This window comes from Aquarana catesbeiana, linkage group LG01 (assembly GCF_042186555.1).
Source record: "Aquarana catesbeiana isolate 2022-GZ linkage group LG01, ASM4218655v1, whole genome shotgun sequence".
NCBI lineage: Eukaryota > Metazoa > Chordata > Amphibia > Anura > Ranidae > Aquarana > Aquarana catesbeiana.
Window position 1 is genome coordinate 329,848,781 of NC_133324.1, and position 22,010 is coordinate 329,870,790.

A 22,010-nucleotide genomic window follows, 5' to 3' on the forward strand; every position below is an offset into this window, starting at 1 on the left:
TGTAGATAACAATTGGCCTTTCTTCAAACACTTTTTGGCATGGGGCCCTCTTTCCTTCCAGTCTGTTTTGTAAACCTCCGTTCCTGGTTTGAATTATAATGACGACATTTCCAAACAGCCTCTGGATTTATATCAATTTATTATTGTGTGTTTTTTTTTACTGTGATTCCACAGAAAGGGCAGCAGAATGTGTTATATGAAGGCAATGAGGGTTGCTTTAGTAAAACTGGTGAGTGTAAATCTGGCGCAGCTCTGCATAGAAACCAATCTGCTTCCAGTTTTTTTTTTTTTTGTCAAAGCTTAATTGAACAAGCTGAAGTTAGAAGCTGATTGGCTAGCATGCACAGCTGCACCAGATTTTGCACTCTCCAGTTTTAGTAAATCAACCTCAATGTGTTTTGTTGATGCTTTTCTTAGATGATGTTTTATAACAGAATAATGAGTTTATTACCTGTGTAATCTGTGGCTGTCCACCAGAATCCGCCATCTACAATACAAAATATTATTATAAGTACAAACCACATACCACCAGCCTGTCCACTTTGCACCTTTCACTCTTGTTGAGCTACAATCTTAGATTATATGCTAGTCCTCCAGTGCGTGTATGTTTTTTAAAAATTTGCTCCAGTGTCCAGTGATGCGGGGGAATGAAGCCCCGCTTGTCTCCCCCTCCTCTCTGCGACTAGCCGGGCAATCATCTGGTCCCAGATGATTGCTGGGGGGGGGGGGGGGGGGAGAGCTGAACTTACTTCCGGCGCCGCTGTGCCCCGCGAGGAAGTGGGAACTGGAACCCTCTAAAAAAAGGGTTCCCGCTCCCCACCAAAAAAATTACATGGCAAATGTGGCATGCCAGGGGGTCACCTTCCCTTAAAGCGGAAGTTGCATTTTTTGGTGGAACTCCGCTTTAAGGACCCTCGGGTGCAAGCCATCTGGTCCCGGTGACTTTTTTATGTGAAGTCTATTTCTAATTCTGTCCTCTGTTAGCCATGAGGGTGCTCCCTGTGACATGCTATGAAAATTAACATTACTGTCTTTTTACGGTGTCCCCCCATTTCTTTTGTAAAAACTGAGAAGAACATATTCAAAACTTTTGCCATCTCTGTCTTTTGTTTCCCTTCATCATCCTTTATGGGGCCAATATGTTCTGGCCTCGCTTTCTTACTATTTATATACTTAAAGAATTTCTTGGGATTTTTCTTACTCTCCTCCACTATGTGCCTTTCGTGTTCTATCTTAGCCGCCTTGATTGCACTCTTACATTTCTTATTACATTCTTTGTAAAGTTGAAATACTGACAATGATCCCTCAGCCTTGTATTTTTTGAAGGCCTTTTCTTTTGCTTTTATATGCATTTTTACGTTGGAGTTGAGCCATCCAGAATTTTTTTAGCTCTTTTAAATTTATTTCCCATTAGAATGCACTGGCCAATACCTTTATTTAGTATGCTCTTTAAGCACTCCCATTTTTCCTCTGTGTTCTTTGATCCCAGGATTTTATCCCATTTAATCTAATCTAGCAGACAGCACAGTTTAGGGAAGTTGGCGCTTTTTAAATTCAGGGTCTTTGTATTACCCTTGTGTTTCCTATTTCTGTAATTTATATTGAAACTAATTGACCTGGGCTGTTGCTGTTTCCTCATATTTCCACATCTACGATCAGGTTTGTATTGTTAGTAATCAGTAGGTCTAGTAACGCATTGTTTCTTGTTGGTGCATTCACCATCTGACCTATGAAATTGTCCTGCAAGACATTTAGGAAATGGCGGGCCTTAGACGAATGTGAGGTTCCTTCTGCCTAGTCTATATCTGGAGAATTAAAAGCCTCCATTAGAATGACATTTCCCATCCTTGCTGCCAATCTAAACTGTGATAGGAGGTCCGCCTTCCCCCTCCTCCCTCTGGTTAGGGGGCCTATAGCATATGCCCAGTATACTTTCCCCTTAGTTTCCTCCCTTTGAAGCTCTACCCATAAGGATTCCACCTCCTCCCTAGCTCCATTAGTGATATCGTCCCTCACATTCACATCATTCTTGATATACAGGCATACCTCTCCCCCTTTTTTACCCTCCGTATCTCTGCGATATAGGGAATACCCCTGAATGGTTGCCAACCAATCGAGAGCTGTCAAAACCGGTCTCTGAAATTCCCACAAAATCTAAAATACTCCTCATACATCAGCAGCTCCAGTTCTCCCATCTTGTTGGACAGACTTCTAGCATTGGTATACAAGCCTTGTAGTTGTGTCCGGTCGCATACCATTTCTTTGTTAGTTGTTATGAGGCTGCAATTTGGACTGGTCAACTTACATACCTTGGGTTTAGGTATTCTAGTCTCCCTACCGCTAATGCCCCCACTACCCACTGAACCTTGTTCCATGCTGTCGATCTCTACATCTGGACCCCCCCCCCCCCCCCAATCACCTAGTTTAAAAGCCCCTCTAACTTTTCAGCCATCTTCTCTCCCAGCCGAGCTGCACCCTCCCCATTTAGGTGCAGTCCGTTCCTGCTAAAGAGGCGGTAACAGACTGAGAAGTCGGCCCAGTTCTCTAGGAACTCAAACAGTGATTATTCTACTGTTACAGTAGACCAGCCCTCAAAATTTCCACTTGCCTGCTCGCATTTGGCAAGTGGAAATAAACTAAGGATGAGTGTGAAGCCGCACTGGAGGGGGGGGGGGGGGGCACCGCCGGCACCAGATCAGCTGTACAGCTTTTCTCCTGCCTGCTGGGCAGCCGCCACTCTGCATTCATCTGACTGTCAGGTGAGGTCCGTTCTTCTCTATGTCTGGCTATGGGCCTTTCTGCCTGCACTGCTGGTCCGGGAACACGGCTGTACCCACTGCTCTGTGCCGCCTGTGTGATTGCAGCGTCAGGCGTCTGCCCACACCAGCAGTAGACTACAGATGGCCACGTGTACAGAGAATGCGGCAGTAGGCAATGAGCAGCCGCCACAAGCTATTGCACAGATGAGTTACCGCGACTACATCTGACATACAGCTACCGACCAGTGACCAGCTACACCGTAGCTATGGGACAACCAACATCTCAGCTAATGGCAGCATCATTTATGTTGCCCCTTGCGGAGTGAGGAGCCGAGTAAGCCTATATCTATCCATTCACTCAGGATCCAGCAGCATATAACTTTGCAAGTTCTTTCAAGCTACTGGCCATCGCTCATGGGGAGGTATTCCCATTCTTAATAACTTGCGCTGTAAAGTGGTCAAGATATATTCCATCTGGAACTGGTATATTAAACAACATATCTGTAGTATATTCCAGTATGACCCAGTATTTTTTTAGTATAACCCAGTATAACTAACTATAAATTAGAATATTCCAGTATAACCTAGTATATTCCACTATAACTCGCTATAACCCAGTATACAGTATCCCACTACAACTTGCTATAACCTAATACAGCCCTTAAAATTTCCACTCGCCTGCTCTGCTGATCCACAGATCACACCTTTATTGTTAAAGTTGTTGTTAATATTTATTTTTGTAACTTAATTCTGCATGAAACATTTAACAGTGTAATTTAACGAGGGCGGAGTTAGGGACGAAGTTAGGGACGGAGTTAGGGGCGGAATTAGGGGTGGAATTAGGGGCGGGGTTGGGTGGGGCAACTAGTGGTGAGTAACTCTAATGCCCCGTACACACGGTCGGATTTTCCGATGGAAAATGTCCGATCGGAGCGTGTTGTCGGAAATTCCGACCGTGTGTGGGCTCCATCGGACATTTTCCATCGGATTTTCCGACACACAAAGTTGGAGAGCAGGAGATAAAATTTTCCGACAACAAAATCCGTTGTCGGAAATTCCGATCGTGTGTACACAAATCCGATGGACAAAGTGCCACGCATGCTCAGAATAAATAAAGAGATGAAAGCTATTGGCCACTGCCCCGTTTATAGTCCCGACGTACATGTTTTACGTCACCGCGTTTAAAACGATCGGATTTTCCGACAACTTTGTGTGACCGTGTGTATGCAAGACAAGTTTGAGCCAACATCCGTCGGAAAAAATCCATGAATTTTGTTGTCGGAATGTCCGAACAAAGTCCGACCGTGTGTACGGGGCATTAAGGCCTGGCTAGTAGCTCAGGACTTAAAATTTTGAGCCCTGCAGTAGACTAATCATTTATACAGTGCTGTTTTCACTCAGGTCTTAATTTTTGTTGGTGACCCCAATGGAGAAACTTTTGCTCACTTTCCCATCCCTGTGATACCTATATAAAAAATGGGGGCATAGTTGTCACATGGTACAGGAAGGCATGGACAGCAACAAAAACATTGCAAGTTGTCACCGTACAGGAAAGCATGGATAGCAACAAAAACAATGGGACCCTTCCTCAAGTCACAAAAAAATGTGTTTTTGATTTTGTCTGTTTCTGTTGGAGAGACCAAGGGAAATCATATAATCCAGTGTACTGCATACAGTCTATCAATCTTGATATGCTGGGTGTTACAATGACATTGGGTGGATGGTACCATTTGTAATGTCATCTATGGAGGTTGAAAAGGGTCACCAACACACCAGCATAAAATTTGACATTATGTGCCTACAAATGACCCCTTTATAGGTAACAGTCACTGCAAATAGTTTTTTTTTTTTTTTAACCTAAATCTACTGTCTACTTAGAAGTAGAAAAAGGCAGTTGGTCACCTTTAATGGTGCCTGCATTAGATATCCCCCTCCAGTCCACTTACCTTCAAGAATGAGGTTTGTGTTGGATCCAGTTTTGAGTTGCACTCAACCTACAAGCACACAGAAGTTCAGATTATAGCAAAATCATACTAAAGCAATTTTCATTCTCAATCTCGATCCATTCAGACTTACCACTGCATCCTCATGAGGAGCCTGATCGCCAACTACTAGCATCACAGGACATCTGCAATTAAGTATCAAGCATGTTAGAAAGGTATACCCAGGAGGATGTCTGCAAGTAGCATGGCATAACACAGACACTTACTTTAGGGTGACATCTCCACCACGTTCCAAGTTCAAATCCCGGCGACTGGAAAAAGAAATAGGATAGATTAGTTAGAAACAATATGAACAGAAAAGACAGCCAAACATAACTGGTCCTTTTTTCTGCAAAATCTAGACTCCGTAAGTGAATTTCAACACTAAAAAGGAACTTGTAAACATGTACTTTTTTAGTTTTCATTCTTTCTGGCAAAATGTTCAGTGGTCATTAAATACACTTTTAACTCCAGCCAAAACATAGTTGTTGATAAGTTGAGGATTAGTTAGAGTGACTATCAGATTTTTACTGCTATATCTGTCCATGTTGACACACAGTATAACTTCACTTCCTGTACAAGTGACTAAACACTCCCTTTTCCTCAATCTACAACCCCCCCCCCCCCAAAAAAAAAAAAAAAACTAATTTTGTTTAATCTCCTGTCTTGGAAGATGTAAAATCATAGTGGTTGTAAAGTTGTTTAGGGTTACAACCATCTACTTGTTACATAAACAGAAAACAAAATAAACCCTTTAACACCGTGCCTAAAATAAATATTATATAAATAATATATATATATATATATATATACACACATACACACACATACATATACACACATACATACATACACACCATAGTTTTGACTTAATGGGTTTATAAATGCCATATTTATATATATATTAAGACAGTCAAGCCTGTCTTAACTAGCCCATTTCAAATGTGGGCAAAGCAAACCTAGGTTACTTTCCATAACAGGTGAACGTTAAAATCATCATATAGTTTTGAGAATACAAGCAGCTGACTGTCTATACAAATCTTGACTTTGCTGTAAAAATGTGAGCTCAACTCCACCCACCTAACTGGTTTAATAAGAGGGGCAACCACAATGACCAATAGGGGGCTTACTGACAAGTTACACATACAGGTCTACATTAAAAAAAGGGGGTCAAGACAGTCTTCTCAAATTTCTAACAGTGAAGGTCTGCTAGTATTTGGTCAGCTTAAAGCGGGAGTCCGGCGACCAATCTTTTTTTTTTTTTTTTTTTTTTAGGTCATTGAGACACTTTGCTAATCCCAAAATAATACTCACAGTTTGGGTGTAATATTTCCGCCTCTGTCTGTTTTCGTACTGAAGAATAACTTAAAAAATGTGATGCTGGCTGTTTCCATCTTGCTTGTGGGCATGTGAAGCCCACAAGCATTGATTTCCGGGATGCGGTGAATGCTGTTCATTCACAGCTTGTTCACACGCATGATCATTGTTTCCGCACTGAATCTTGGGAAGCCTGACACTAAGCTCCCAGGAGACAGTGCGGCGCCGGGGAAAGGCAATAAACACGCCTACTCCCATGAGAGGAGAGACAGGAAGTGCCACAATAAAGTACAATATAAAGGTAATTACAGGGATAAAAAAAAAATTTCGTGCGGCATTTGAACATCTATGCAATAGAAGGGGGTAAGATTAAGTTAAAAATTTGAGTGGAACCCGCTTTAAGGCTGCTTTCACACTGATCAGATTTTATTCAGTTGTTTAGTTAAAAAAGCAGGAGAAAAGCGGAAGAAAAAAAATGCATCTCTTCAGACCCAAACAAAGGAGCATCAAAAACTGATCAGTGTGAAAGAGCCATTTAAACACAAACCAAACAAACATTCGCCAAAAATGTAGCAAGCAGGGCTTTTAAAAACGCATTTGCTGGACACACACACACACATTTGGCTATGGAGCTCGAAAGTAAATTAAACAGTTCCCATCATGAAGCCTTTATGTATGAAAAAATAGGCTATAAAAATGCCATAGGGTTGAGTCTGCTTTCTTGTTTGAGCGTCAAACCCTGTAAGCATTATGAAAAAATAACAGAATAACCTAAACAGAATATTTGATTTTGATACACAACTGTTAATAAAAATATGTTAATATGAGCCAAAGTATTTCCAACTATCTGCAAGTAACCATGCTTAGGAGTAGAATATGTCAAAGCTAACAATCTATTTGCATGTTCTTACCTATTGTAACTGTTCCAGTACAGCTGGTTGTTGCTGACGATAGGGGAGCTTAAGATGGCGCTTTTGTACTGACGCACAATGTCTGTGTTGCCCGAAAGCTCTTCCTGCACAAACATAACATGGCAGAGTTAATCTACTACCCAGATGTGTAACTGGCAATCCGATATTAGGAGTATGCTTCTACTTACTGTACTGAAGAGATGAGACAGAATCATTTCCGGGATGGAAGATGTCAGGCCTGTAAGCTGGAGTAGGCAAAGACACACCATATGGTCAGAAACACATTGAAAACAGAAATTCTTCAAATTAAACAGACATTCTACGTTTATTAGTTAGCAGGAGAGGGAAATAACGAAATAAAAAAAAAAAAATTACAACTATGTAGGGGCTGGTTTATAAAAAAAAGGGTCAAACCCTATTTCATTTGAAACAGAACTACCCATTTATAAATCACTATAGAAAAATCTCAGCCCTGATCATCACCCTACCACAACACTGTACCTTTAAAACAAAAAATAAGTCAGCAAAATCTTATTAGTAGAATGACAGCACCCCCTAATATACCACCCCCTCCCCCAGCAAATAATATTTACATCCGATTCCATCCACCGGACAGATGGGAGAATAGGAGCGCCATCCATCTGTTTTTGACGGAGAGGATCGAATCGGGTGGTAGCGGGTGTCTGCGGACACATCTGCCGCTCCATAGAAGAGACTGGAGGGTCCGATCAAGTCCACCTGAAAAACGGACAGGCAGACCTGATCAGACAGCCCATGTGACAGAGGCCGAAGCTCTGGGGAAAAGGAGTGTAACTTGCCTTTAGTAAATCAACCCTATTGTCACTTTAACCCCTTTTCACCGACATTACGCATTTATTCGGCTTCCCGGAAGTGGGTCTTTATCTGAGAGACCATATATATGCGTACCTGTCTGAGCTGGGAGCGTGTTGCACAGAGCGCTCCCAGAACAGAGACTGGGCTACCACCGAGAGTCCCAGGTTTCGGACCAATGATCGGGACCCAGGACTCCCGGTTCCTGGTCACCCTGATCACTGCGACAGCCTCTGATTGGCTACCATAGCGATCGGTCACTCTGCATCCCACCTATGTGTTTTCTTTCTCTTCTGAGTGGACAGGAAGATGCATTGTATCTTTCGCTCCTTGCAGGGGAGGAAGATGTAAACAAACAAAAGTGTGAGGAAAAAAAAAAAAGCTAGATCAAGGTTAGATCTAGGTCAGGGTTAGTGTTAGGGTCAAGTTAAGAGTAAAAGGTGGTCAGGGTCGAAGGTTGGAGTCATAGGTCAGTATAATTTGGGTAGGATTTTATTTTTTAAAATTAGTATCAGTGTCCGTGTGTTTTAGGTAGGATAAAAACAAAACAAAATGTGCACCATTGTTTCTGGGCCCTACTATGGGTACATACAACATACGTGCTATCGCTGCGATTATCAGGAGCAAGGGAATTTATTTTGGGTTTTTAGGTGCCAAGTTACTATTAATAGCAAAAATAAATATAAAATGATAATATATATAAATAAATATTAACTAATTAAAGTGAAAGTAAACCTGGAATTCTTTTAAAATCATGACATTATTAGCGCATCTTTCAGACTATTTTTGGCTATTTTAAATACCAAATTTTGTGAAAGATCGGGATAGTAAGTGGGATGTCAAAGGGAAAAAAAACTAGGCCATCATTTATTAACAGAGGGGTGTGGGGAGCAATCCAGATATCAAAAATGTCATGAAAGAAAAAGGTTTTCAAGTGATGGAGAAAGTTCACCGGTGCTACAGGTACCTTTGTTGTGGTCATTTACAGTCCATTTACAGTCACACTAGCCTTAGTAGCAAGACAGCGCTTACAGGGCAGACTAGTGTACTGCCAGTTCTGGCATGGAGCAGTGTGATGCACATTTCAGCGCATCGCATCACTTTTTTTCCTCTCGATTGTATTTGACATATTTCACATAGTGACACTTTATTCATATGACTGAACAGCAGTGACATGAAGTGTCATACAGCATTTCTGCAGTTTTCCACACCACACTACTGTGCACATTATACCAGTTTTGTGGTGTAACCTGGGCACATAGATAATTGTTTTCTATGTGCCCTAACATTCACTTGCATTCATCCAGTGCGGACAAATGCAGGTCACCGCACATAGTGTGAATGAGCCCTTAAAAAAAAAAAAAAAAAATTAGACCTCACCTTATGTGCTGCCCAGTCCATCCAACCTTTGGCATTTGGGTCAATATTAAGGAGAACTAGACCTTCCACTGTATTGGGGTGTGTAAGCTGTAGGAAAAGAGATAGAACTGTGAAAACATGCCACCATACACTACAGATCTCCTTTCATTTAGAACTGTACTTTCACTTAATATTTTACATTTGTGATTTGCCCAGCAACCTCAAAAAAGAAAGATGGGTTACCTTTACTAAAGAGAAACCTGTTTAATATTGCCAGTAGCCTCCTGGTACATCCTACTAAAAAAATCTGCATTCAGGAGAGGGAACGCTCATTTATCTCACTGCAGAACAAGTCACCCGTCCCCAAACAGCACCCATTGTTGGTGATCAGAACAGCTTGTTTACAACGAAGATGGATGCAAACACAGAGCCAGGCCATGCTACTAATAAAAAAATGGATGAACCATCAGATTAGATAATCATCATAACTGGCATTTCTTCAGAGGATGCAGGCAAAGTACATATGTAGGATTCATATATGAACAAAAACACCAAGTAATGCAATTCTGTATTGATTAGAAAAATTCTGGGTAAATATAAAAGTACATAAAAGTACAAATTAAGGCAGCTCTGTAATCCTTCATACATGATTAAATGCAAGCAATGCAGGTATCTGAATTTGACTTGCTATTAACTTTTTGCAGTTCCCATACAGCAAAGCTGGAGGGTGAGAGGAAGTAGCAGTGCAAGGAACCAATCAGTTCATGAGATGTCAAGGAGCATGCTGTGTTCCTCAATGTGTTGCTTCTCATTTCACTGTCCGTTCACAGTCTGGGGCAGATCCAGGGCAACCTGGGCTCAGAGGAAAAGGTTTGAAAGATTTTGGTCATCATTACTAGATGATGACATCTAGTGGCAGCAAAAAGTACTACAGGGGAGATCTCTGGAGTAAATGTACATCTATCGACAGCAGATGGATGGGCCTTTCATTCTGTCACTGTATGTGACCAGTACATTAACCCTTGCACTTCCTCCTTCCTGTGCATTACCTGTACATTAATGTACCTGGTGCACCATTACCAAGCACCTTGTTTGACCCCATCAGTACTGGCATGTTTCTTCATTTCCAAAAAAAAAAATGATAGATTAGGTAGAATTTTAAACAAAAAAATAATTAATTTTTTCAAAATCTTTGGTCTTTTTTTTCCTTTTTATAGTAAAAAAAAAAATCCAGTGGTATTAATTACCACGAAAAAAAGCACCGGTCTTAAAGAAGTAATAAAATTATTTTGGGTACATTGTTGCATGACAAATTATCAGTCAAACAAACGGCCATGTTTAAGACATTTGTACGTATGTACCCACTGGATTGATAATTTACACCTTTGTCACTCGGACAACTGCATATGCAGTTTTTTTTGCATCGCCGATTTAAGTGTTTTGCATGTATTTATATTGTAAATTTTAGCAAAAGTGTTGTTGTATGAAGTAACCACTTGTCTGGGGGGGGGGGGGGGTCATTTAGCCAGTGTGCTAATTTATAGGCGTACTGTCATAATCAGTTGCTCCAATCCACCATTTTGCTAAATGTATTATACACAAATAAAAGCATAGCCAAACCTCTTTGAGCTAAGGCTGTTGCGAGTGGCAGCATTACCTTAATACAGGTATACTGTCTAAAGTCTGCACCAGCTCATTATTAAATGAAAGGGTATGTCTACCTGCATTTTTGGTGAATGCTTGAGGTTGAATCACCTACTGGTAATTTAGATCACTTGGAGATGTGGACATCAAGGTTTCTTCAGCCAGGTTTCAAACTCTACCCAGCTTTCAAAGCCAGGACAAAGAGAACAATGCAGCAGGGGATCCGTATGTTATCAGACCGAGTCTGAAAGTGTGCTGCAAAGGTGTGACAATGAATTTGAAGAAATATCCATGTTCCCTAGCTGTTTGGAGGATGCCTTTAATTGAAATACTGGTGTTAGTGGACTAAGCATTTAAAAATCTTGCTGTAGCTCTATAAGAAAAACCCTTCTGACTTTTACCAGTGACCTTCACCAAAAAAAATGTGTCTCCTTCTGTATCATACCCTAAAAATAGACTAGAAGCTTAACTTCGGAGGAAAGCTGTTTGAACAGCTCCTTGTGGTGTATACACTTTCATGCCCAGAAGAAAAAAAATAAAAATGAATTATAATGAAAACACTTGTTTCTTATATTATTATTATTTTTTTTAAGTAACAAGAACTGAGTTTTAGTACTCCATGTTTTTATGAGTAAACAGTTATGACCATCTCATGTGTGAGAAACGACAGCACTGAAAGGAAGGAACTAGGAGGTTGTGCTCATTGGACAGACCATTGCTCGTCCAGTGCACCTTCTTCCCCAATAACCAGATTCTTCAGTAAACACAAAGCTGCAGCAGGAGCATGCTGCTGCAGTTTGGCAAATCCCCTAGAAAGCACCATAATGAAGTATTGAACATCCATAATTGTATTTTTCTTACAAATTCAGAAAAACAGAAATATATTTTAGGAATTTATGTGTAATAACCGGATTTTTAAAAATTTGAAAATAACACTGGGTGATGGCAGTCTAAAAAAAATGGAAAGATTTAACAAAAGTATTTTGGACAAAGAAATGAACTGACTCCATTTGGCGCACACAGCCAATCAGTCAGAATCTTTCTTTCACCCTTCTGTAATACCGTAATGTTCAACATAAATACTATAAAATCATACCAAATCTACCGATTTAGGAAGGTTTATCTAACTATTGCAGCTTACCTGCCCTTAGATTTGGTGGCTGCATTTATATTCACCTGGTGTGTTGTGTTAGGACTACAGAACACTTCTCCCCTCTCCTCATACCCATAACACAGGGGTGTTCTGTAGTCTACGGAAGTGGACTGAACAGGGCTAATAACATGATAGAGTACACAAAACAACACTGGGTTTCTGACAGGAATAACAGAGATTTTTTTTTTACTTACTGAATCAATATGACAAAATGCCTTTAATGGTATATTTAGCAGACCAAAAAGAGAGCAAATAAAAGTTCATTGATAAGGTTTACATTGCTGCAAACTGGATCACCCTAGAAGAATCCCCCAGTGCCTTAATCTGCTTGTGTCTAAAACTGGACACCTTGATAATAAGGCCTGTTGTCAAAAGCAGACACGAGTAAATAATCCAACATCTGCTCCAATGGCAATTTGCCCAGTCAACTCCTACAATCCATTTCAACAGCTTCATATTAATCATTTTTAAAGGCATTCTATAAGTGAGAAAGTATCAAAGCCAGAGCTAACCAGGAAATTTGTTTTTTTTAGAGGCCATGGCAAAGGCAAACTTTCCCCACTACTGGCTAATATTTGCTATAATCTAAGGTTAAGCCCAGTGCACATGGATCTTTCTGAAAAAAAAAAAAAAAACAACACGTTCGTAAAAATGCAGTGTAGAGAGGTAACCCCCAAATGAAGACCTTTCAGCTGACATTGTGGCAATGTAGTTTATCTACATAATCAGAAGCAAAATTATGTACTGCTCATGTTGACCACAGCTGCCAAACAGATTCTGCTTCTCACCCTCCAATACTGCACCGGGAAAGGCTGACTGGCTGCCATGGACCAAAAATACTTTATGTGACAGGTCTCCTTTCAGTTAAATCCTAGACTCACAAAAGGTGATCAGATGGAAAACTCAAAAACAGCAACTCACTGGATCTATAGGCTGATGGGTCTGGGTGAGGATTTTCCCTTGAACTTTTAGGTTTCATTAAAACCCATTTTCTGATGTCATACAGCAATGATGTAATTTATGCTAGTGGTTTTTCAATGAGATTCTGTGTACACATATTTGTCTGAGAACATATACAGTGCATCTGGAAAGTATCCACAGCGCTTCACTTTTTCCACATTTTGTTACGTTACAGCCTTATTTCAAAATGGATTAAATTCAGTATTTTCCTCAAAATTCTACAAACATTACCCTATAATGATAATGTGAAAGAAGTTTGTTTGAAATCTTTGCAAATTTATTAAAAATAATAACAGGAAAAAATACCAAGTAAATAGGCATTCACAGCCTGGCACCAATTACAGCCTCAAGTCTTTTTGAGTATGATGCTACAAGCTTGGCACACCTATTTTTGGGCAGTTTCTATCATTCTTCTTTGCAGGACCTCTCAAACTCCATCAGGTTGGATGGGGAGCGTCGGTGCACAGCCATTTTCTGATCTCTCCAGAGATGTTCAATCGGGTTCAAGTCTTGGCTCTGGTTGGGTCACTCAAGGACATTCACAGAGTTGTCCCATAGCCGGAGTGTTATCTTGGCTGTGTGCTTAGGGTCGTTGTCCTGTTGGAAAATGAACCTTCACCCCAGTCTGAGGTCCAGAGCACTCTGGAGCAGGTTTTCATGCAGGATGTCTCTGTACATTGCTGCATTCATCCTTCCCTCGATTCTAGTCTCCCAGTTCCTGCCACTGAAAAACATCCCCACAGCATGATTCTGCCACCACCATGCTTCACTATAGGGATGGTATGGGCCAGGTGATGAGCAGTGCCTGGTTTCCTCCAGACATGACAGGCTTGCCATTCAGGCCTAAGCGTTCAATCCTTGTTTCATCAGACCAGAGAATTTTGTTTCTCATGGTCTGAAAGTTCTTCAGGTGCCTTTTGGTAAACTCCAGTTGGGCTGTCATGTGCCTTTTACTGGGGAGTGGCTTCCATCTAGCCATTCTACAAAACAAGCCTGCTTGGTAGAGTGCTACAGAGATAGTTGTTCTTCTGAAAGGTTCTCCCTTCTCCACAGAGAAACGCTGAAGCGCTGTCAGAGTGACCATCGGGTTCTTGGTCACCTCCCCCGATCACTTAGCTTGGCCAGGCGGTCCGCTCTAGGAAGAGTCCTGGTGGTTCCAAAACTTCTTCCATTTACAGATGATGGAGGCCACTGTGCTCATTGGGACCTTCAACGCTGCAGACATTTTTCAGTACCCTTCCCCAGATCTTTGCCTCCATACAATCCTGTCTTGAAGGTCTACAGACAATTTCTTCGACTTCATGACTTGGTCTGTGATCTGACATGCACTGGTAACTGTGGGACCTTATATAGACAGGTGTGTACCTTTCCAGCTCAATTTTGAGTGTCATGGTAAAGGCTGTGAATAATTATGTACATGGGATTTTTTTTGCTTTTTATTTTTAATACATTTGCAAAGATTTCAAACAAACTTTCACGTTGTCATTATGGGGTATTGTTTGTAGAATTTTGAGGAAAATAATTAATTTAATCCATTTTGGAATAAGGTTGTAACAAAACAAAATGTGGAAAAAGGCAAGAGCTCTGAATACTTTCCGGATGCACTGTATGCTGTCAGGGTTACCTAGTCCCTGTTATTACCGGTCAATTTTTTATACTGGATTACTCCACTTATTACAATTAGTATTTAAATAAAGGCAAGCGCTTTAGTTTAAATTTTTTTTTTTTTTTTCTAGGAGTAAGAGTTTTAGGAGGAGTAGTATGCCAAGTGTGCTTTCCCTGGATTTCTAAAACTAACATCTGATAAATGGAATCACCTCTCTGCTTTCTGTATAGCTCATTTGTTCTCTACTTAGTGCTAGACATTCAAAATAGTAAAATGATTCCGAGTAGTGCAACTACTTTGATAATAATGATAGGATTTATTTTATGAAAGAGACAGCAGAAGCTAAAATTGATAAAATTCAGTAGAACAAGAACACTAATAGATTAGAAGTATTTGATATTATACGGAGTAAATGAAAGTTATTGGCAAACATGTCTTGCCTTTGATCGGCTAAGAAGTTAAAGTGAAAGAAAGTCCAAACACAAATTTTTCTTCAAAACGTTCCCTCCCCCCACTCCTCCAAGCCATCCTGCATACGCTGTATAAAAAAAAAGATCTGTGTATTTGCCTTTTTTTTTTTTAATCTGGTCCCGTGATCCTGCAGCTTTGGCTTTCCTGTAGGGGAGCACTTGATAACAGCTATGAATTCCATCACCTATAGGTTCCTCTGGCCCAGCTGTGGTTGCTGCTTCCCCCTCTCCCCTGCTGGAGCTGCTCACTGACACAGGGGAGATGGAGCTGCATGATCACATGACCAGACTGGAGTGGATTAAAAAGAGGTAAGTACACAAATTCTTTTTTTTTTTTCCCCCCAGAGGGTATGCGGGATAGGTAGGAGGAGGGAACAGGGAATGTTTTTAAGAATAGTTAGTGTTAGGCTTTTTTCCACTTTAAGATATCTTCTGTTTTGAACTCAATCAACGTGTTTTTTTTTTCAGTCTGTGCAACTATTGATCAATTCTTTAACAGAAGAAACATGAATCACTGGTCTGATGATACCATGCCATTCAATAGGCATAGTCTCAAACTAAATAGGGATGTATCGGACTGAATCAATGTGATGGATTCAGAACTGTTAGGAACTGTGGCCAGGTGTTCCTTCCCCTTTGTGGAGGTTTATAGGTCTGGCTGACACCAACAGCCTAGGGTTCCAGGCAACATGTACAAATCAGTGAGTTTATTCCCAGCCTCCTGACTACACAAAAAGGTCTTCACATTGTACACTCTATACTGTACTCTCTATTTTTATCCTCCAGGCCACAACTCAAACATACACTTCTGGGTTCCATAATAAGAATCATGCAATAGTATACAACCATGCCCTCAATCACAAAGAGTCCATAACTACACCTAGGGGGAGGTTTAGTTTAATTTTGTGCCACCGCTATGGCTGTGAATAATCCAGGGGATACTTACTGTGTATCTGGCAAAGACATAGGCTCCAGCACCAACACCAATTCCAATAATACTGGGGAAACTGCATCAAAAACACAGGGCAAAGTTATATACAACCTATAATTATTCACATTAGTTTATGTTCCAGATTTGTATCTTGCAAGTTTACTCACTTAAGGTATTGCAGCACGCAGGGGATGGTTTCTGCCAGCTGATCAAGTGATGGGTATTGATACCTGATTGGACACAATGTAACAGAGTTACAGGGTTAGAAAACAGAACATACATAGTATATAGTTTTATGTAGCCATGGGTGTAAAGACAGCCCGAGACTCACAGCAAAGAACCATATAGTGCAAAACATATTTTGAATTATTAAGAGCAAAACATAGATTGCATTATTAAATATGCAACAAATGTGTTTACCAAAGGCCATTTTGTTAACGGATGTGCTGCTTTGAAAGAAAGCTACAGCTCCACCTTATTATAGGCCCATCAGAGTGAACCGAAGTCTGTCTAGGCCAGTATTGCTCATCCAGGATGCCATGGCACCCTGATGGGCTGCATGGAGTTGTCGTCAGGAGTCCCACGCCATGTCTGATATTTTTGCACAGCACCATGTGTTTCCATGCTGCAGGTGGACTGGTCACCAGCACCATGAAAATGCATGACGCTAATCCAGGGCAAGCCCAGTATTCACAAGGGGATGGAAGACTGCCTCCATTTCAACTGGATCCACCTCCCGACCACTGCCATGCAGGCGAAAATGTGTGGTGGTAAAGATCAAAAGGTAGGACTTTCTTCTGAAAGGGTGGGAGGATTCTGCAGGAGGATGGGATGAACTCTGAAGTAAAAGGTGAAGGGGGGGGGGCAGGAATTGAGGACTGTGATACAAAAGGGGAGATTCTGATGTTATGGGGGAGCCTATTTTAGACTTGAGTGCCTCAAGATTTTGCATACTTTCAAAGAGTGCAATGACTAAAAAAAAAAAAAAAAACGGTCGAGAGACACAGCTTTAGACAATATACTGCTTCTGTGTGCTGGTGAAGGAGCTAGTTATTGTACACAATGTAGTTTGATTCAAAAGTAGGCACTCCCTTGAAGTTCACTAAAAAAATAAAAAAAAATAAAAATCACAAAGTACATAGGGCTGCTGTACAAACTTTTCTCGATGCCCAGAGCAACTCAACAGAACTTTTGTTTTTAGGGCCAATTCCCACCACATGCAGTCCAGTGCGGTTTTTTTTTCTGCATCAAAAACGCATAGAAAGTAGGTTATATGGTTATCAATGGCATAGTTCACACCAGTGCTTGCAGTTCCAGAAAAAAAAAAAAAAGTAGAACATGCTGCATTTTTCATGCACTGGAACACTGTAAAAAGCATCAAAAACTCACGGGAAGGCACCGGAATGCACCTAAACGCACCAAAAACGCACTGGAACACCCATGTTCTTATTTAAGGTTAAGGGGAAAAAAGGGGGGAAAAATGCACTTGACTGCATCAAAAACGCACTGGAACGCATCAAAAACGTGCATGCAAAAAAGCATCTGAAGCGCATCCGGACTGCGTTTCTATGGTGTTAACTGGCCCTCAATTTTAGACCCGAACTGCAAACAAGTCAGTACAAAGCTTATCGGGCACCAAGACATTATACTTCCAGCACACACTTTTATCCAAACTGGTAATCTTCAATAGTTAACAGCATAGGAGAGCTTCATTTTGGTGCACTTTACATATCTGTTGTGCATCCCAACCGCAAAAGAAAACTTACCCAACAGGGTAGACAGCTGCCCCCTCCTCTTGCCCTGGAGCATCAATGTGGCACACAACAAAATTCTTCACGATCTCATACATGTCCTCATTATTAAACAGTGTTTCAAAACACATTTTATCTGGTGGACGGCAGAAAAAAAGGAAAGTGATGAGTAAGCAGAAAGTAAATTGATTAAAAACGGAGGCTGCACAACATTAAAGTTAAAAATTAAAGAGGAAGTTGCTGGCATTTTAGCAACTGACAATGGAAAGAACCGAGATCCCTGTGATTATTATTTCTACATAGTTCCACTGTGGGGAGTCTGCAAAAAGGACATAGGACTAGCAAGTTGTGCATGAAGATGTGTGCAATGTGTTACAGAGGGTCCAAAACTGAAACACCTAGAGGACACTGGACAAAAATATTATCAGAACAACCCGAATTAAATTTGGGCTTATCCATAAATCCTTCCACAACAATGAGCATTGTTTGCTTATATGTACATCCATCTACACTAACCGACACACATGTGCGATTCTGTTGCCCTGTCCCTATACAGTATGCAGGGTCAACTTTGTGTAAGGACAAATTGATATCGGAGACTGACATCTGGTGCTTTCTTGTAGAAATTAATTATATATGAGCAGTTTAGTGCTGGCCACACACAATGTGATTTTTTAAAATGATACAGAATAGTGAAACATTTTGCAGTAGACAATCCACTACCATCTAAACAAATCCACAAGTGAAAATGGAAAAATAACTGGTGTCATTGGTCACAAGAACCCTTCAGCATGCTGGAAATTTGCTGAACAATCAGTGTAGCACAAGAACATTTGAGAGGATAGTCGCTAGCACTGGAAGCAGAAAGCTCAGTCATGGAGATCATTACATAATAAAGTTTTCCCATAATTTTTTTAACAAATGTCTAGCCAGCAATTAGCTGTATGTGTGTATAATTCTAATAACAAATCACTACTGTTTACTATAGACTATGTATAGTTAATGCAGAAAATAGGCAGGAGCCCAGGAAGGAGTGACACAAGAAAAAGCCAAAGTCATAGACAACAGTCTAGAATAAAGATGTAAATGACAACCACAGAAAAAGTGTTAGACAAAATTAGAATGAGAAGAAACGGAAAGACAAGGTCAGTTGTGGTAGTACAAAGAACAAGGCACAAAAGACAGACACACAAACACACAAACAGGTACGATGAACACAGACAGCCCTCATACTCACGGTCCATCCCCACATCATGGAATGTTACTATCGCTGGACGCTTGGGTTTGGGGGAGCCCTGAATTGTAACCGTCACCATCCCATAGGGAGTCTCAATACAGTGCTTCTACACCACGAGATACAGAGAGGAAGACAGGTTGAGTGTATACTGGAATACCAGTGCTAATGATATACTCAAGGAACAGGGCTTGATATGGTACCAGAAAGTTTAAACAAAAACCTTTAAAAAATATCAACGTCCATAAAATCCTCAAGTATATTTTTACATTTTCAATCCCACTAAAAAAATAAATAAATACACAAAACCACAAATACACCTGGTCTATAAGCAAGCCGTACAAAACAGTGGCACCGTAATATACCTAGCAGGTGTACAACAATACACTTTTGTTTTAGCAAGCCACAAGACTTATATGTGAACCAATCTGACAAAACTTGACACAAAAATGTGGCAGATCAGTTAAAACCTGCATTTTGGTACACTGGCTGCCCATTCAAATTAGTGGTCTTCCTTACCGCTACAGGTTTTGACACAAAAATGTTGTACATTAGCTCATGTGGGTAATGCAGCGCACTGCAATACAGTTGAACAGTCTGAATGGGTCAAAGAAGAGAAGATTTATACCACTCCAGGCATTTGTGCTTCCCTAGTTACATTTGCTGGCCATACCATAGAAATGAAGAGATGCTCTGGATGCCTGCTCACCTTGTAGACTATTTATCAAAATCAGTCGCAAAAATATAAAAATCACAGTGCAAGAAGGAAAGATATTGATGCGTTTCAGGCTATACAGGAGCTTAATCATAACCATAATTTTAAAGTGATACCAAAATCTTATTTTTAACTAAAAAAAAAAAAAAAAAATAACAAACATTTTATACTTACCTGCCCTGTGCAGTAGATTTGCACAGAGCAGCACCGATCCTCCTCTTCTCGGGTCCCTCTTTGGTGCTGCTGGACCCTCCCTCCTGTTGAGTGCACCCACAGCAAGCAGCTTGCTATGGGGCCACCGGAGCCGAGCCACAGCTCCCTGTATCTATTCAGACAGAGAGCCGCTGCCCGGCCCCCTTTCTTTCCTCATTGGCTGACTGACTTTGATTGACAGCAGCGGGAGCCAATGGCGCTGCGCTTCTGTCTCGGCCAATGAGGGGGGGAGTCCCGGGGAGCCAAGACACTCCTAAAACATCGTTGGATCTAGATGGGGCTCAGGTAATTAGAGGGGCTGCCGCACACAAGTTTTTTTATGTTCATGCATAGAATGCATGAAGATAAAAAATGCTCTCCCTTTACAACCACTTCAATTATTATGATGAAGCGCTATTATAGTGCGAAATGCGTCAATATCTTTCCTTCCCCCCATTGATTTTATATTTTTGTACCTAAATAAATCAAGTCTACAAGGTGTGCAGCTAGTCAGAGCATTTCTTCATTTCTATAGTCTAAATGGAACCTCAAAGAAACATTTTGCAATAACATATGTTGATTTCAATTTCCCAGGTCAATCAATAAGCCTCATATAATCAAAATAAGATGTCCTGCACCAACTATATATCTTTTTATTTTTAAGAGGTTTAAAGCAGAATTTACATGCCAGTGTATATAAAATAGTAAATATTTAGTAATCTGAGCCCCGTAATAGAAGACCATGTCCATGTAGTGTCATCTGTACAGAATAAAAATAGATATACCTATGATGTAAAAACAGATACCGGTGATGAATATGGGTGTGTTTATATGCCTGTATGCGCTGCTATGTACACATGAACACAAACATGTACATGTATGTATAAAACACAAAACATTGCATACCTGCTCTTGTACTTGCATTAATTTTGCAGCTAATTCGGCTGCCTAAAAATAAACACAAAATAAAATATGTGTGATAACAATTGTGGCATCATCCTGTAAATTCAAAAGAAGAGTCTTGGCATTACCTTTAAAGGGTCCTGTGGAAGAGCATTGTCATCTGTGATCTGAACTTCTTGTAACTCCGACATCTCCAGATCTGTAATACAGAACATATAAATTGTTTACTTCAGTGGTACGTTAGAGTAATTGCTGTTTATTTAGCACAGAAAAGAAATAAAGCCATGTTCTTGCCGCAGAACCTGATACCCAAACCTCTGGGCTATTTTTAGACCTGAGTCCTCCTCACCCCTTGTAACCTTAAAAAGTACATATTAGTCTTCCTAACAGCAGCATTGTACAAATGCCATGAAATAACCTGCTGGAGAAGGAAGCATGGAAATCTTTCACAATTTTCCCCTCTGTTGGCCACGTACCTGTCTACCTAAACAATCCATTAAATCTATATCCAATAGTAGTATGCCCTTGTAATACATGGTTTTGTCACATCTAAAAGATTATTGAAACAGCTTTATTATGCAGCAGAGTAATATGAAAAGACTTTGGATGGACTTCAACTGACTGCATGACAAGCCACCATGAAAAGATTTTGGGTGGACTTCAACAGACTGCATGACAAGCCACTACGTCATGTCAATGGAAGGGAAGCTATCCAAGGTAATCCTTAAAAACGAAGTCTGTTTCGGCAAAAAACTGGATAGGTCTTCCTACCAGTAGGATGTAGGAAGGCCAACTCTAACAATTGCCCATGTTTTTTTTGTGATGGAGCATTCTGCATATGCTGTGACACCCAGAGTTGGGCTTCACGTTGACTTTTAGTAACACTTATGAAATGTTCCAAAATATTTCAACTATACCAAAAAGGATAGACCCACTACAATCTTTGCGGTCATAAGGAATAACTAGGCAAAGACTCACATGTAGGAACTGTTGCATAACATGTAGCTAGAATGGAGACCAGACACTTTCAAACATTTGTTCCAAATGAAGATAGATGAATCTGCAAGGTTTTTTTGTATGTTTCGATTAATTCAGAAGAATAAAAAAAAAAATAAAAAATGTTTGAAGAAAGCACTGTCAACCCCTATGCACAAGCAAGAAAATGGGTTAATAAATACACCCTGAAATAAGGCATTCTTTGGAAACGTGTAACCGAGCAAGGCCCCGTTTAGGTAAATCCCAGCAACCATAATAACTAAATGAACTGGAACGTCTGTCCCACACAAGCTACA

At 40.5% G+C, this 22,010-nt stretch overlaps 1 protein-coding gene across 3 annotated transcripts in view; it reads right to left on the reverse strand.

The window, feature by feature from the left end:
• NDRG2 (NDRG family member 2) overlaps nucleotides 1-22,010 on the reverse strand; it is an 87,748-nt gene that overhangs the window by 21,141 nt on the left and 44,597 nt on the right. For all 3 annotated transcript variants that reach the window (XM_073631263.1, XM_073631254.1, XM_073631272.1), the window contains exons 2-14: nucleotides 20,847-20,917; nucleotides 20,722-20,763; nucleotides 18,912-19,017; nucleotides 17,690-17,810; nucleotides 16,091-16,153; nucleotides 15,939-15,999; nucleotides 9,181-9,267; nucleotides 7,158-7,214; nucleotides 6,970-7,073; nucleotides 4,969-5,013; nucleotides 4,836-4,887; nucleotides 4,706-4,753; nucleotides 452-487 (exon numbers count right to left, since the gene is read on the reverse strand). In XM_073631263.1, coding sequence (XP_073487364.1) covers nucleotides 452-487; nucleotides 4,706-4,753; nucleotides 4,836-4,887; nucleotides 4,969-5,013; nucleotides 6,970-7,073; nucleotides 7,158-7,214; nucleotides 9,181-9,267; nucleotides 15,939-15,999; nucleotides 16,091-16,153; nucleotides 17,690-17,810; nucleotides 18,912-19,017; nucleotides 20,722-20,763; nucleotides 20,847-20,909 — 885 coding nt within the window. In that variant the 5' untranslated portion in view covers nucleotides 20,910-20,917. The remainder of the gene's footprint in view (nucleotides 1-451; nucleotides 488-4,705; nucleotides 4,754-4,835; nucleotides 4,888-4,968; nucleotides 5,014-6,969; nucleotides 7,074-7,157; nucleotides 7,215-9,180; nucleotides 9,268-15,938; nucleotides 16,000-16,090; nucleotides 16,154-17,689; nucleotides 17,811-18,911; nucleotides 19,018-20,721; nucleotides 20,764-20,846; nucleotides 20,918-22,010) is intronic.